At 39.4% G+C, this 14,325-nt stretch overlaps 1 protein-coding gene across 1 annotated transcript in view; it reads left to right on the top strand.

The window, feature by feature from the left end:
- The window catches only part of pappa2 (pappalysin 2), a gene marked incomplete at its 3' end in the record, with an annotated part of 75,413 nt that overhangs the window by 7,395 nt on the left and 53,693 nt on the right, over positions 1-14,325 (top strand). The window contains exons 5-7 of the mRNA XM_053330640.1: positions 10,206-10,354; positions 13,590-13,729; positions 13,962-14,115. Of these exons, the coding sequence (XP_053186615.1) occupies positions 10,206-10,354; positions 13,590-13,729; positions 13,962-14,115 (443 nt within the window). The remainder of the gene's footprint in view (positions 1-10,205; positions 10,355-13,589; positions 13,730-13,961; positions 14,116-14,325) is intronic.

Genomic DNA, 14,325 nt, shown 5'->3' with positions numbered 1-14,325 from the left:
TATTTTATAAAACATTATCAAAGGTAGGATTAAAATACCAATGACCATCTTTGTCCATGCATGTTGACAAAAAGTGACTCAGAGGCTCAGTATTTAGACCATTTTAAGTAATTCATTTTCATGGGGAGGTTGAAGCTGGTCACAAACATTTTAACAGGAAATTTTAAAAGGCTACATTGTAGGTAAGACACAGTAGAGAAAGTACCAGGGGGATTAGGTTTTTCGGCCACTGAAGAGAACTTGTTTTTCCAGGGGCAAGAAGTCTCTGGGCATAAATGGCCACTAATAAGACTCCCCATGAGGTGAATATCTGTCTTAGCACGCTGCAGTGCTTCTGAAGGGCTGTGCTATGAACAGCTCAACATGCAACATGTACAAATTGGTACTTTCACTTTCCCCAGTGGTTTTAGAGAGAGTTCTGTGAAGTGGGGATGGTGGGTTAAGAGGCCAAAGTACACACTTATTTTTACTAAACAACTCGAGCGGCAGCCTGCTGCCTTCCATTTGGTCTGACAGACAGGCTCATGCAGAGTTCCAAATAGCTTGCATGAAGTCTCGCCATGAGGTCGTCGGCCCAGGTTCTTAAAGACCCGATTCTTAAACCAAACTGAAACCACAAGCTTTACACTGAGCCGCTGGGAAACAGAACATGGGAACTGGAGCTATTTTCTAAGATGATAGATTTAGAACTTGATGTCTGGAGTTGACAGAGTGTGACAGCTTAACACAGGGATGGATTAATGTTTTTTAAACCAGAAAAACACAATTTTTTTCTTTGATCAAATGGACCTCTCATTACCAATATACAAGATTTGTTATTATGACTACTTGTGCCATAAAACAAATCCCAACTTTGTAACTAAAGCAAAAGTTGAAATTGCGTTCTTCATTTCACTTAAGAGTAAACTGCACCATATAATTATGTACTATTTAGACTGTCAACATACTGTGCTGTCCATATGGCTTCTTTTGGAAAAAGAGTCAAATAATTTAGAAAATTAAAGGGGTTCTCTGAAGACTTCCATAAAGTTGAGGGACTTGCAAGTGACACATTATTTTAAAAAATGATCAAAATCTTTGAGCAGAGGCCAAGATATCCTTGACTTCTAATTCCCAGTATTGTTTTAGCTCCAAAAATGTTGGATCCTACATTTTCCACAATACAATTCAATATAATTTTTCTTAGACTTAAATACCCACATCTCTCACGCTACAAACTCACTATAAGTTTGTAGTCTCAGAGCCCAAGCTGAGAGAGGCTGAAAATAACCCCAATGACATCATCAGGTTTGTAAGACTTCCCACCAGAGCCACAGAAGACAACTGTTTTCACAGACAGTTATGAGTAAAAAATAATAATGAGTAAACTGAACTTTATATGTTTATATGGTAGAGTGCTCATTGCCCACTTTGCCATAAGCTTGAAAGGGTAAGAAAAGGCCGAAAACACAGTTAAAGTTAGCCTGTTTACATTTTCACATCCTCTCAGAAATGATTAATCCTCATAATTTGTCTACAGTTATAAATAATAAAGAATAAAAAAATAGACAAAGCCTCATGTATGCTTACAAGTGTGCTGTAATTGATAGATGGCCAAGTACCTACAGAAAAAAAGACTTAACTGCATGTAAAAAGCATTCTGAGAAATGAATAAATGCTCGATGAGTACCAATAGCAGCTTATCCATGTTTTAGTTCTGACTAATCAGGAAGTAGTACCAATGTAAGACCTATACCCGTGTCTTAGTTGCAATGTCAGATATATATTGTAGGTAACGGTTGGGTTATTTTGCTATCTTGTTTGGAGTGTTGAGGAGTTATAATGCTACATGAAACAACACTTCTAATTTATGACATTTCCTTGTGATGTTGTGGCTATTTTGAAATTTGAATAATATTTCCCGGAGTGAGCTAATTTTTCCACGATGTATCATGGTAACCCTAACCCTGACCCTAACCCAGACCCTGTTGCTGAGTTCATTGCTAAGGTTGCTCTGATTTGGCTTTAACTTCTACAATGTATTTGAGAAGTAAATAACGTTAATGCAAAATAAAAGTGAAATCCTCCTACTACTGTTTGTTTATGTAGCCTCCGGAGCTGGTAGAAGTCAGGAAGCTTTTAGAAGCTAACCAATCAGAACAGAGTGGGCTCATCGTGAGGGTTGCCTTAAAGAGACAGGAGCTAAAACTGACTGTTTCAGACAGAGGTTGAACTGAGGGGCTACATAAAGAGCCAGTATAAGACAAAAAATTACCTTTTTGAGCTGTAAATCTTGCATAGATATTCCACTAGAACTCCAGAATAAAATTATGGATGTGGAAATGTGCACAATACATTCTCTTTACGTGCCTTGCTCAAGGTGCCCTCCAACTGTTTCTGTGGCCAACAGACGAAGAAAAGTCGAACTGGACAGCTTCCAATGGCTAAGAGTTGGAGACTGTGTTTGCACTTTGAAGTTACCATGTGTGAATATGTGCAACTGTATGAAGTTGTGAAATGTGAAACGGGCTGTTTCTGGAAATGAGCATAATGCTCAGTTGACTCTTTCCCTTGAAGACACAGGTGAAAGTTAGGTAAAAGTAAAAGAAAAAAAAAAGTTGGCTCGCGTGTGTGGTCTCATTGCTTGGCCATGTGCAGGAAGGTCTTTGAGTGTGTCATGAGTAAATGTTAATTTATGTTGCCTTGTCATGAGCTTGGTGGGACAAACCGTTGTTATGGTCAGATATTCCCTTTCTCAGCCTGAGCTCGCTGCCCTGCAGAGAGGAGATGGACACTAATGAAAAAAATTGGACAGCAGACAGCACTCTGCTTTGTTGTTTTGCACAAACACACCGTTATTAAGAGGTCTGCTCCTTTGGCCTCAATTACATGAAATGCTCTGTGATTTATTCTAGATTTAATTTGATGGTTATTGCAAAGAGGATTCCAAAGAACCAAATGAAAATGTTTCCACCGCACTTACCTTTGGGTAATAATGGGAATCGGTTTTAGCTTGATATATGACAGAGAATTGGAGAGATCAATGTGATGTGTTGATTTTGATGTGAGTGTGCTTTTATAAATCACCACTCTGGATTTGATCTGGTTTTCTTTTTTCATGAGAGACTTTCATAAATAAGGTCTCTCCAAGTCTGAATCTGAAAGCTAAACTCTAAAGTCACAGTATGTGCTTCTATGCAGTGATGTAACTTCTGCAATGACTCTTGCCAGAGTTCCTGTCTATAAGCTCCCGACCCTCCACTTAAAACAACATGAACAGCCAATACACACGAGACCAGAGTGTCATAAAAACTGGACCCGGTGGACTAACAGTAGTGTAGGTCTTCTGGAAAGGTCCTGACCCCAGCTTGTTGAAAACGCTTTGTGTGTTTGAGTGCTTGGACATGCATGCATGCATACGTGCGTGTGTGTGTCCCTGGATCCCAACTTGCATCTTTCTCAAGCAGAGAGAGAATTAATGTGAGGATGACATTTCGCTGGCATTTGTAGAACACTGAACCAGTTTTATGTTTGGGATCTGGGTTTTTGATATCCCCCTCCCCCCTTCTTCTCTTTGAGCTCTTGGCCAGGTACTCAGATTGTGGGACCCTATATGTGTGCAGCTGCTGTTGGCCAGTACAGGGCCAGAGGTTTTTTCGAAGCCAGCTGCTGTCACGACACAAATTTGTTGTCAAGAGCCAGTTCTCGAGCAATGGCCAGGTACACCGCAGATTCTGGCATCACAAGAAAGGAAAGCGAGCAGGAAAGATGGAGAGAAAGGCGAGGGTGGAGAGGGAGTGATGGGGAGTTGGGGGACATCATGTCCATTTATGCTGAGACACATGTCCAGGATTTGCTAACATTTTTTGGTCAGCAAATTCTGGACAGTGCGCTCGTGCGCAAAGAGCTCCAGGCAACTCCCCTGATAGAACAACCCTGTTCCAACCTTGTTTGACGCTTTACGTGCATGCAAATCTCATGCATGATATGCTTATTTCAGATCAAATTTTATTCTGATCAAGTTTTATTGTGGTCATGTTTTATTCACTAATAAAAAAGCATTACTACAGTGTTTCCCAGAACAGTGAACGCTGCTCTACATCTGAATGACATTGTGGGACAATCCTACCTCACGATTGATCCATTGATGTCTTTAGCCTAACGCCTGCCTTATGCTTTATACTTAAGTGAGCGCGTTACCAAGCCTGTCAAGCTAACCATTCTTCTATGGCGCCATACAGTTTACAGCACAGTTTAGGTGAATAAGGGTAGATTTATTACTCAAATCCTTCTTTGAAACAATGGGTCCTTGATTTCAGGTAGAGGTGTTTAAAAAAAAAGAAAGAGACTTCCCAATTTTACCTGCAAATTCTAACCCACAGTTTTGCCAGCTGAATGAACAACTGTCACTAGCACATTTTTATCAGCTGTAGCTTACTCACTAATTAAGCTAACAAAAGCTCCATGGGTTGTGCTATTATAATGCTATTTCCAGCTGACTTTTTATTGTTTGCAGCTGCTTTGTTTTAAAACGAGAACATAAAACTGAGTATCGCGCCGCAGTCCCATGCACACCATGCTATTGAGAAAACCAAAACTTGACAGGCCTGCCACTCCTAGTTACAGTTGCTTAGCCGTGATTGGATAATTGCCGTTTAGGGGAGGGGTTTAGCGAAAAGGTTTATCGAAGGCGAGGCCTTGACCCTGCCATAGCATGCCTGTCCAAATTTGAAACATTGCCGTTGCATGCAAATGTGACTGCTGAGTGCTCGCTGTGGGTGACTGGTTCTCAGTATGTTAAAAGTACGCTTCTGCATCGAAGCACTCTGCACTCATGCAATAAAAGTGACTGTGTGTGCTGGGATTTTCTCCTCGCACTGCATTTATCAAGACCTGAGGAACAAATGTTTGGATTGTAGATGCTTTGTATTTACTTTACCTCAACATGTAACATAGTTTCAAAGACAGAAGTGAACAGTTGAGTATATAATATGTTAAAATTTTTGGCTGTTGGCGTGATATTTTTAGAGTCTGTCTCCTGTTTCGTGAGAGTTCAAAGTAACAGACTTGTTCACAATAATATTTGAAATGGACACACAGTTACAGTTTTACATGGTGACAGTGCTAGTGCTGACTCTGCTGTTGATTTCGCACAGTGTTTGAATTGCCCACAAATGGTAATTTTTAAAATTCATAACCAGGGGTTTCACCTCAATCATGTAGAGCCATTTATTATTTTTGCCAGGTTGGATTTAGACTTCCATTGAGACATCTTCTGAGTCTCTAAAGTTGAAGAGTCAACTCTTTAGTGGTCAACTTTCTGTCACTTGCAATTGCATAGCCTAGGATGATGGATACTGCACACAGCCTCGGCTGAACTCAGCTTCAGTAATGTAGTGAGAGCAGGGTTTCCCTGAAGCATCTTAAATCTTAAACCTTATTTAGGCAGGCAAAGTGCCTGAGAAAACACATTCATATTTACAGAACAACACATGCACTCAGGGAGGGATTGCATTAGGAGGAGGATTACACACATGCAGGGCTCTTGGCTGCTGAGCAACACCTTTGGACCAATTCAAAGGTGAAATGCCTCACTTAATGATACATTGACGGTAGTGTATGGCAGGATGGGGATTACTTTGTTCTTTTTGGCTGGACCGTAACAGCAGGGCCAGCCCTAGAAACCAAGCCCCAGCAAGAGCACCGGGCTTTGAAGCCAATTTGACATAGTGGCCAACCCGTGCAATTACATGATGCTATTGGGCTCAAAAAGACTTTTTCCCATAGACCTACATTGTGAAAGAGACTTTTGTAAATCAGCGGATACATTGTTTTAAACATCACAACCACTGTAAAGACTAGTTTCACTATCAGAATTTGATCCATTCAGTCTAATCAGACAGCAGAAGCCTCTACTGAGCATCCTCCATGAACGCATTGGGTCCATAGAGTGTGTGGAGTAAGTTTTCATCCAGGTATTTCTTTACAGCAGTAAGTGCCTTGTTTGGCTTCATGCACCGCTGAGCAACTTTCATAGGAATAAATGAGCCCCACATCCGTTGCTGTATCCAGTTCTCTTTGTACATTTATTCAGACTCATTGACTGAGTGGTGAAGTTAGGCCATTGAAAGCAGCCAATGGCATAACTTCACGCATTTCACGGAAACCGGCAGCAATGATGGAGATTAAATTTTTGTAATCTTCACTGTAAGACTGTTAATATGTAACGTTATCAAGTTTCGATTTGTTTTCAAATGAGAAACTAACCATTAAGATCCCTATATGTGGTCTATTTATCCAAATAACAGCAATATGGAAATTTTCTCTCATGTTTTCAACATACATGGAGACAACATGTATATCACATGGCTTTAAACCAAGCTACCAAGTTCAAATGTACTTAGCAGGTGTATTTTATACAGCAAATCATGATATACACTGCAGTCACCCTGCTGCCGGCAGACGTTCCTTCCATGCACTCGCCTTAACGTCTCCAACGGCCTCTTGTCTGCACTCCTAATCAATGTCTAAAAAACTCCACATGGTCTGGCAACAATGGAAGGGTCGACTGCCCTTTCTCCTCCTTCTGTTAATCCTTAAATTGGCACTATCCACTTGCCATAACCTGACTCCTGAGAAGATCGGCCAGTCAATGTCTGTCGTCATCTTGGAGAGAACATGATCCAATGAACTGATCTGCGCAGCTCTTTGGAGATTTACTGCTGGCTCTAATGCCTCTGTAGCATTTTGATATACAGTTCCTTTTGGAAGATAAATGTTGGTCTCACAGAAATCTAACCACATTTACATAAATATAAATGTATTAAAAGGAACGGATCAGTCTATATTAGATCTAGTTTTATTTTATTGAGCTACATAACAGTTACGATTTTTATTACAGCTACATTACAGACTGAATAACATAATTTGCTGCACCTCTCTGTTAATGAGGTTATTATTTTGTGGGGGGAAAAAGTGTTAGTGGAGTTTTGAGTTGAGATATTTTGTCACGGTACAGTCAGGTAGTTGTGTTGAAGCTGAGCTATTGCTTTCAACAAGTACGCTACAATTGCAGAATGATAGTACCACATCCTCCCGTCCTCGGAAGTTTGTACTCCCAAGTCAAACTTGCCAAGTCTGAACTAGCAAGTACGTAAGTCCAAACTTGGCAGTCAGCTGACTACATACAGATGTTGACACCACTACTAGGCTACTTCAATTTGTGTGGCACTGAATCATAACACAAGTTAGACATTATGACTTTCTAACTGGATCTCTTTGAATTTTAATTGAATACCCCTGTACTAGGTTTTGACCTAGTCTTGTTTCATCCATACTCTTCCCAGCAGGAAGCTAAGATCTTCCAGTCACAAGCTCACCTGTCTAACCTCCAGGCTGTTGGAACAATGTAAGCAGCACTGAGCCAAACCTGGAGGGTATTTTTAATGAGCAATTATATAAATTATATTTCTGATAAAAAAACAAAACAGAGCACTTTTAAGCCTTTTAAGATTGAAGCATGGTTAAGCAATATTAATAAATTTTCCTCCACAGCTGAGCCTGATCAAAGGCATAAACCTTAACTTCTTTTTTAAGAATGCAACATAAAACAAATCATCCAAATACACTGAGAGTGACTGAGGTAAAGATTAAAGTATGGCTTAGTAATTTTAACAAAGTTAGCCCCACAGCTGAACTTGATCAATCACATAAAGCCGTAACTCCCTGCTTAGGAAATACAACATGAAACAATAAACCATTACGTTATAATTGTCGAAAAAAACACTTAAGTCCAAAGCTTTGCATGGGCAAGATGAAAGACAAAAATACTTCACAAACATGTATGATTCATGCATGTAACATAATGTATTTCTATAAATATGAACTGATTAAATCTAACACTTGGCTGTGTTAATATTTATACACATAAAGCAAATGCAAAGAAATGCATACACACATTCCCATACGCAGCCAGATTTTTTTTTTCATCAAGCAGTTGTAATGCTCCAGAAAATGACAGAAGGCAAAACTAATAGCCTGAACTGTCAGGCATGTGAGCGCTGGGCAGTCAGGCTCTCAGACCCAGCAGGTCCTCACGTTGATAGGTGCAAAAGCTTTCCAGCTATGAAAGCAAAGGAGAAAAATGACATGTGACATCTCCACAGTCGAGAGAAAACAAAGTGGGCTTCATACATCATAGTGCCTCCAGCCCAATTTATCACAGTTAGAGAGAGAGAGAGAGAGAGAGGAAGAGAGAGAAAGACGTGGGAGGTTGTAGGTTATGGGGGTCAGTGGTTTGAATTACCCTGACCAATTCACACAATTATGATTTGGAAGTTAATTATGTGCCAAAGACAGATGTTGATGGATTGAAGCAAACTGTCCTCTTCTGAAAAGCTTCCCAACACTGAGTGTACAACTCTACTACCACTCTTACAACATGTAATTGCATTCACATTGAGCAAAATTCTTTAGGTCTCAATTGTCTGGATGCTTAAAATAGTAATAACCTTTAGGAACAAATATTTACCAGAGGTTACATGAAATTCCTGAGCCTCCAGTATATATTCGTCCAAAATGTATTTAGCCTAAGTTGGACTTAAAGGTATACCATGCAGGATTTGTCAGTTGGTGTTTGTAAAAAAGTAGCAGTTAAAGTTGGCTTCTCCTCCCTGGATCAACCTGTAAGCGAGAGAGAGAGAGAGAGAGAGAGAGAGAGAGAGAGAGAGAGAGAGAGAGAGAGAGAGAGAGAGAGAGAGAGAGAGAGAGAGAGAGAGAGAGAGAGAGAGAGAGAGAGAGAGAGAGAGAGAGAGAGAGAGAGAGAGAGAGAGAGAGAGAGAGAGAGAGAGAGAGAGAGAGAGAGAGAGCAAACAAGAGAGTGAATGAAGATATCCAGGGGCACTGATGATCAAAGCTGTGATTCAGATAAATAAAATATTGTTTTCTTATTGTTTGTCAGTTATGTTCTGAAGCATAAAGCACGCCCATACCGCTGCATAACTCTGTGGGAACGTGCCGCATTGCCAGATTTTGTGTGGCACAAACACTGGTAACAGAAAGTGAGCTAGCTAGCTTAATGCTAGTTTCTGCTCAAGTTGAAATTAGAAGAAACAATATTCATGCTAGGAATTATTTTAGGTCACAAACTGCATATACTGAGATGACATATTGGTGTTGTTGCTTAACTAGTGGGATTTAAGTTGACCAACTTACATCTTAAACCCTTTAAGGTTAAGTTCTACAAAATTAACAAGAGAGATGCCAATCATAGGACTGAAAAAGCCAAAATAGTCCTAAACAGACATAAGTGAAAACACCTGTATGGGTGTTTTTGGTGTCGTGGTAAGAAGAAAACTAGAGAATGTGGTAACACTCATTGTGGTTTCAGTATGAGCTAATTGGAGCGTACAGTTGGGCCCAGTGACTGCATCCAGAACCTCAGAAGTCTTAATCGTCTCTTGGCTTTAGGCACTTTTCTAGCTAACGTTTCTGAGCTAACTCAGGAAAAAAACTATGATTGGTAGAAGTATCACTAAATAGCTTGCTAACTAAAAAGATTCAGTTTGTGAATAAGAATTTTTTTGGGGAAAAAGCATATTTTAAAAAGATTTGAAAAGTTTGGCTGTGGCTCGCTGTTTGGCTGCGGTAAGTTACTAGGGCTATGCTTGGCTAAATACATGAACCAAGCTCTCAAATACACAAAGATAACTCAAGGAAGTTTCAGGCACAGTCAATAAATGCATTTAAAGAAATGTATTTCTTTCAATGCATCATGTTTTTAGAAATTAACCTTGTTTCAGTGATACGCACATAGACATTACAACCCTTTAGCATAAGCTATATTTGATGACTATGGCTGATTTACAAACTGAAAATATTTAGTCACACTATTATGGTGTAGTGTAGCCAGGTTTATTTTAAAAGGTGAACAACCACATATACATCTACTGTGAAAATACTCTACTAATTGTCCACCATCTTCATTTACTATGGAAACAGAGAAGGTAGTACGTTAACATTCAACTGCTACAAGGTTTTACTTGGGCAACTTTGAGATAATAGGCTTGCTTCATACGATGCCTGAACATATTTCACCTTTTCATCTCAGTTTACTTTCAGGGGTCCTAACGAAATGCATTATTTTCACATGGCATTCCTGATCAGCACTTACAGTCTGATAGCTCTGGGTACAACTTAACTAAAATTGAAAATCTTTCTCTCTACAGGGCCTACATGAGTGTGAAAGAGCTAAAGGAGGAGCTACGCCTCAGTGGCACTGACATACTCAATGTTTTCTTTGCGAGCAACTCGGTGCGTGAGGAGCTGGCAGGAGCTGCAACCTGGCCATGGGCAAAGGAGGCTCTTACCCATCAAGGTAATTACATCAAACTACTGTACGTCTCTTCTTATTTCTTTATTCTGTCTTCATCCCTTGTTGTAGTCTGTTGTCTATCTTTACAGTTTTTCAGTCTTCTGTCTTTCTTTTTTCTCTGTTCCTTCTCCAGCTTTGTCCATTCTTATTTTTCTTCTTTCTTTCACCTCTTTCTCTTTTTATTCATTCCTTCCTCTCTTCCCTTGCCTTCCATCCTTTGTTGTCTGCTTTGGCGGTATCTAAATGAGATGGGGAGAACAATTGGAGCTGGCAGAGATTTTTCCCGGCACATTGCCTCTTTCCTCTTCCAATCATTAGGCCCCTTTCCACTGGAAAAGGCTAATCAACCCAACAACAACCAAACAAACAAATGCCAGTGTGGGCAATGTTGCCACCCATGCTTACTTGCCAGCTGTTCTTTATTTATTATGAACTTTCTTCTTCTGGTGCCAGTACAAAGTAGTGAGAAGGAGACACATGGGGCAAATGTACTTCTAGACACAGACCTCAGTGTAATAGTAGTGTGTGGAGGGGCACATGAGGTACGTACAGTAGAACATACAACATATCCCAAGTCTGATTCTGCGACTGTCAGTCAGGAATAATATTCGGCTAGAGGCACATAACTGCTTGAACTGGGGAGAAAACACAGTCTTTATTTGTGTTGTAATCTGATGATGGACAGTCAGAAACTGACATCTGTCTGACCAAGGTGTTCTCAAGAAAAATGTCAGGGACCTTTCTTTACTCGCTTTAGCGATCTGTGCAGCCTGTCTCGACTCAGTAGAACATCAGGAGGGTGTGTAGGTTTGCAACATGAATGTCTGACCTTAATTCTACAATTATCAGTGGAACTTCTTGATTGTATTGTGTCAACTTTAGGGCTAGATATCGTTTAAAAAATTACCATACCAGTACCAATCCAAGTACCCTTAAAGTTATACCGATACCAATTGAGTACTTCACTCGACACTCATCTTGGGAATAGAAGCAATAAATTGCTGCTATGGCAGTGGGCCAATCACATGTTGCATGAAATCGAAATCCATACAAATAATCCTATTTTCTAGCTCTGGGCACAAAAAGGATCGATTACAGATATTGTTTGATGTGAGACGTTTTGATATGACTTGGTATTGATTTATTTCGGTAGATACCTTAAAAGTATCGAGTACCGATACCCAGCACTAGTCAGCATGCACAAAAAACCCTATAACATTCCCAGCAACTTAGTGAATTCCATGCATCGAAAAGCCAGGCTGTTTAGAAGACAAAGGAGATTCACCAGCAGTTATGTACACTTAGTAAAGTGAATATGTTTAAATTGAAGAAATATCACAGCAAACCAATGAATCTTTTGTCTTGCTTCATTCACCCTAAAATGATTGATTATATGGACAGTTAATTGATTTGTACTAATATCTAATTTAATAGACTACATTGGTAGTTAACTAATACGGTTGGTGATTCAACGTAAGAAATTGTTAGCTGTAGCCTTATAGGCAAAACACAGGTACATTTTTATGTCCATAATATACATCAAATTAGCCCACACAGCATAATCAAAGCCAAACAAGTGCACTGCTAAACAAAAAAGTTGATATTTGCACCGGCATTTAGCCATTGACCATTGTTCTTGATGCATCTTTACACTGAACAGACTTTTTTCCTCATTTCTCAATAAAGATTGAGATTGATTGATTTCTATTTTGAAATTGAAGTTCTATCCAGATATCTACAACAAAAAAACATACAAACTCTGACCACTTTGATGAAAAAGGGAACAAATTACATCTTTGTTGAATCATATTTGTTTGCAGTAGAGTATAGAGGTAGGTCTATTTGCTCACACCACCAATGGATGAGCTGGACATCTCAGGTTAAGGGAGCACAGTCTGAATAGCTGTCTATGAACACAGAGTTTATAAATTAATATACTGTGTAATTAATATAAAAAAAACCTGACAGCTTTTGTTCACTAAAAACTAATGCTTATATCCACTTTAAAGTTTTCTCAGTATCAAAAAGAACAGGTTACATGATTTATATTTTCTGGGCTTCAAATAATATGTAATGTATAATTGATTTAAAAAGGGACTTTATGTTATATTTTAGAATAAACTCGGCTGAATCCAGCATCCTACTGAATATCCCCCTTTTCCATTTATTTCAGTTGCTCTGCATCTGTCCCTGTTTAAAAATAAGTTAGTGGATGACAAGACGTCTCCGGAGGCCCCGTTGTTTAGTTTCTTCGTATTTAATGTCTTCATTCCTCAATGTCTTCACCACTGAACACACTGTTTCTAATTAGAAAACCAATAACTGTCATGTCTGTTCTTGATACTGCGATTATCAGCATGCTGCAGAAAACTTGTATGTCCACTTTTAAGCCATTTTTCTAAGAATTCATCATAACCCCAAAACCATGAGATTTAAGTTACCAGCACTGAGATACCATGTTAATTATATGAGTTTTTCTTTGGTATTAGATTTTTAATTACAATTGTAACTTTTCTACAGTAAAAAGAATTGGTTAATCCATGTCTAAGCCTGTAAAAAACAAAGTGACATAATTATTTTTTCCATTCAGGGAAGTGCAGGAGCAGACACCAAGGTCATGCACTTTTCATCCCAACAAGGAAGACAGTGGTGGTAGCTATGAGTTTTTAGGAAAATGAGGCAAAGGCAGGCAAAAGTGGCTCATATCCACCGGTAGCCACCTCACTGTGTCCTGTTTCCTGTTTTTGGTTTAGAGTACTAAAGTTTTACTCTGTACCTAATTGGTTTTTAAATGTCACAGTGCTTAGTCTTTTTAGTATAGTGGTCTGTTTCTCTTTAGGAAATGCCAGGGTAAAAATGGAGTTGAATAGACACACACAGTAGCTGGTAGTTAGAATATGGATTTCACAACAGTGCCACATCATTTATGATTTGGCAGATGCTCCTTAAATTTAGTGAAAAGGCAATCCTTCATGGTCTGAACTTGGTTTCATGATTTATTGTCTTGCTAAAGGACAATAAACAAGTTCACCTGTTGAAGGACAGGGTACCATATCATTACATCCTGTCAAAGTGGTGGAATGAAAGAAGGTGACCGTGTGGTATGTGTATCTTGTGAAGACTCACTTTCAAGGCACTTAATATTCTTAATGTGACTGACTGGCTTTTCAAAATATATGAATGTCTAGATAGTAATAATACCATAGCCCATACAACAAATTCTACCTTTTGCCCTCAGGCGGGATGGTGCTGAACCCATCATACTTTGGTACAACTGGTCACCACAATACTATGATCCATGAGATGGGCCACATCTTTGGGCTGTACCATGTCTTCAAGGGGGTGAGCGAGCGGGAATCCTGTGATGACCCATGCCAGGTAGGACTGTTCAATCTTCTCCTCTTGATGATATTTATGTAACTTATTGTATATTGTATCAGTTAACTTTATGTGGTAAAGTGTTCCTCTTCAACCCTTATGCTTGAAACATGAATCACTTTCAATTCTCCTCAAGATGACATAAAAGCTAAAGAAAAACTTCTTCATGTGATGTCTGTAGCTGTGCCTCCCTTCAGTCCTCTGCTAGTAGTACTGTCATGTGTACTTGCAGGAGACCACGCCATCCATGGAGACTGGAGATCTTTGCGCTGACACTGCCCCAACACCCAAATCTAAAGTCTGTCATGATCCCGGAGCTGTTAACGATACCTGTGGAGTCACCATGTACCAGGACACCCCTTATAATAATTACATGAGTTACACAGGTACATTCTTTACTTTGCTTACTTGTAATTAACAGTGGACATATAGTCAAACATGTTGAAAATCATTAATGACCAAATGAGCGGTCCATGTGGAACATACGAAAATCAACTAATCCCTCCTTTATTCCTGAAAAGATGAAACTGTAGAGATAAACGTTTGCAGGATACTGATGACAGAGAACATAAAATAGACACACTGCCTAACATATT

The sequence above is a fragment of the Scomber japonicus genome, chromosome 12 (genome assembly GCF_027409825.1).
Source record: "Scomber japonicus isolate fScoJap1 chromosome 12, fScoJap1.pri, whole genome shotgun sequence".
In the NCBI taxonomy this organism is placed as follows: domain Eukaryota; kingdom Metazoa; phylum Chordata; class Actinopteri; order Scombriformes; family Scombridae; genus Scomber; species Scomber japonicus.
The sequence above is the reverse complement of the archived record's forward strand: the minus strand, read 5'-3'. Positions and strand labels throughout refer to the sequence as shown.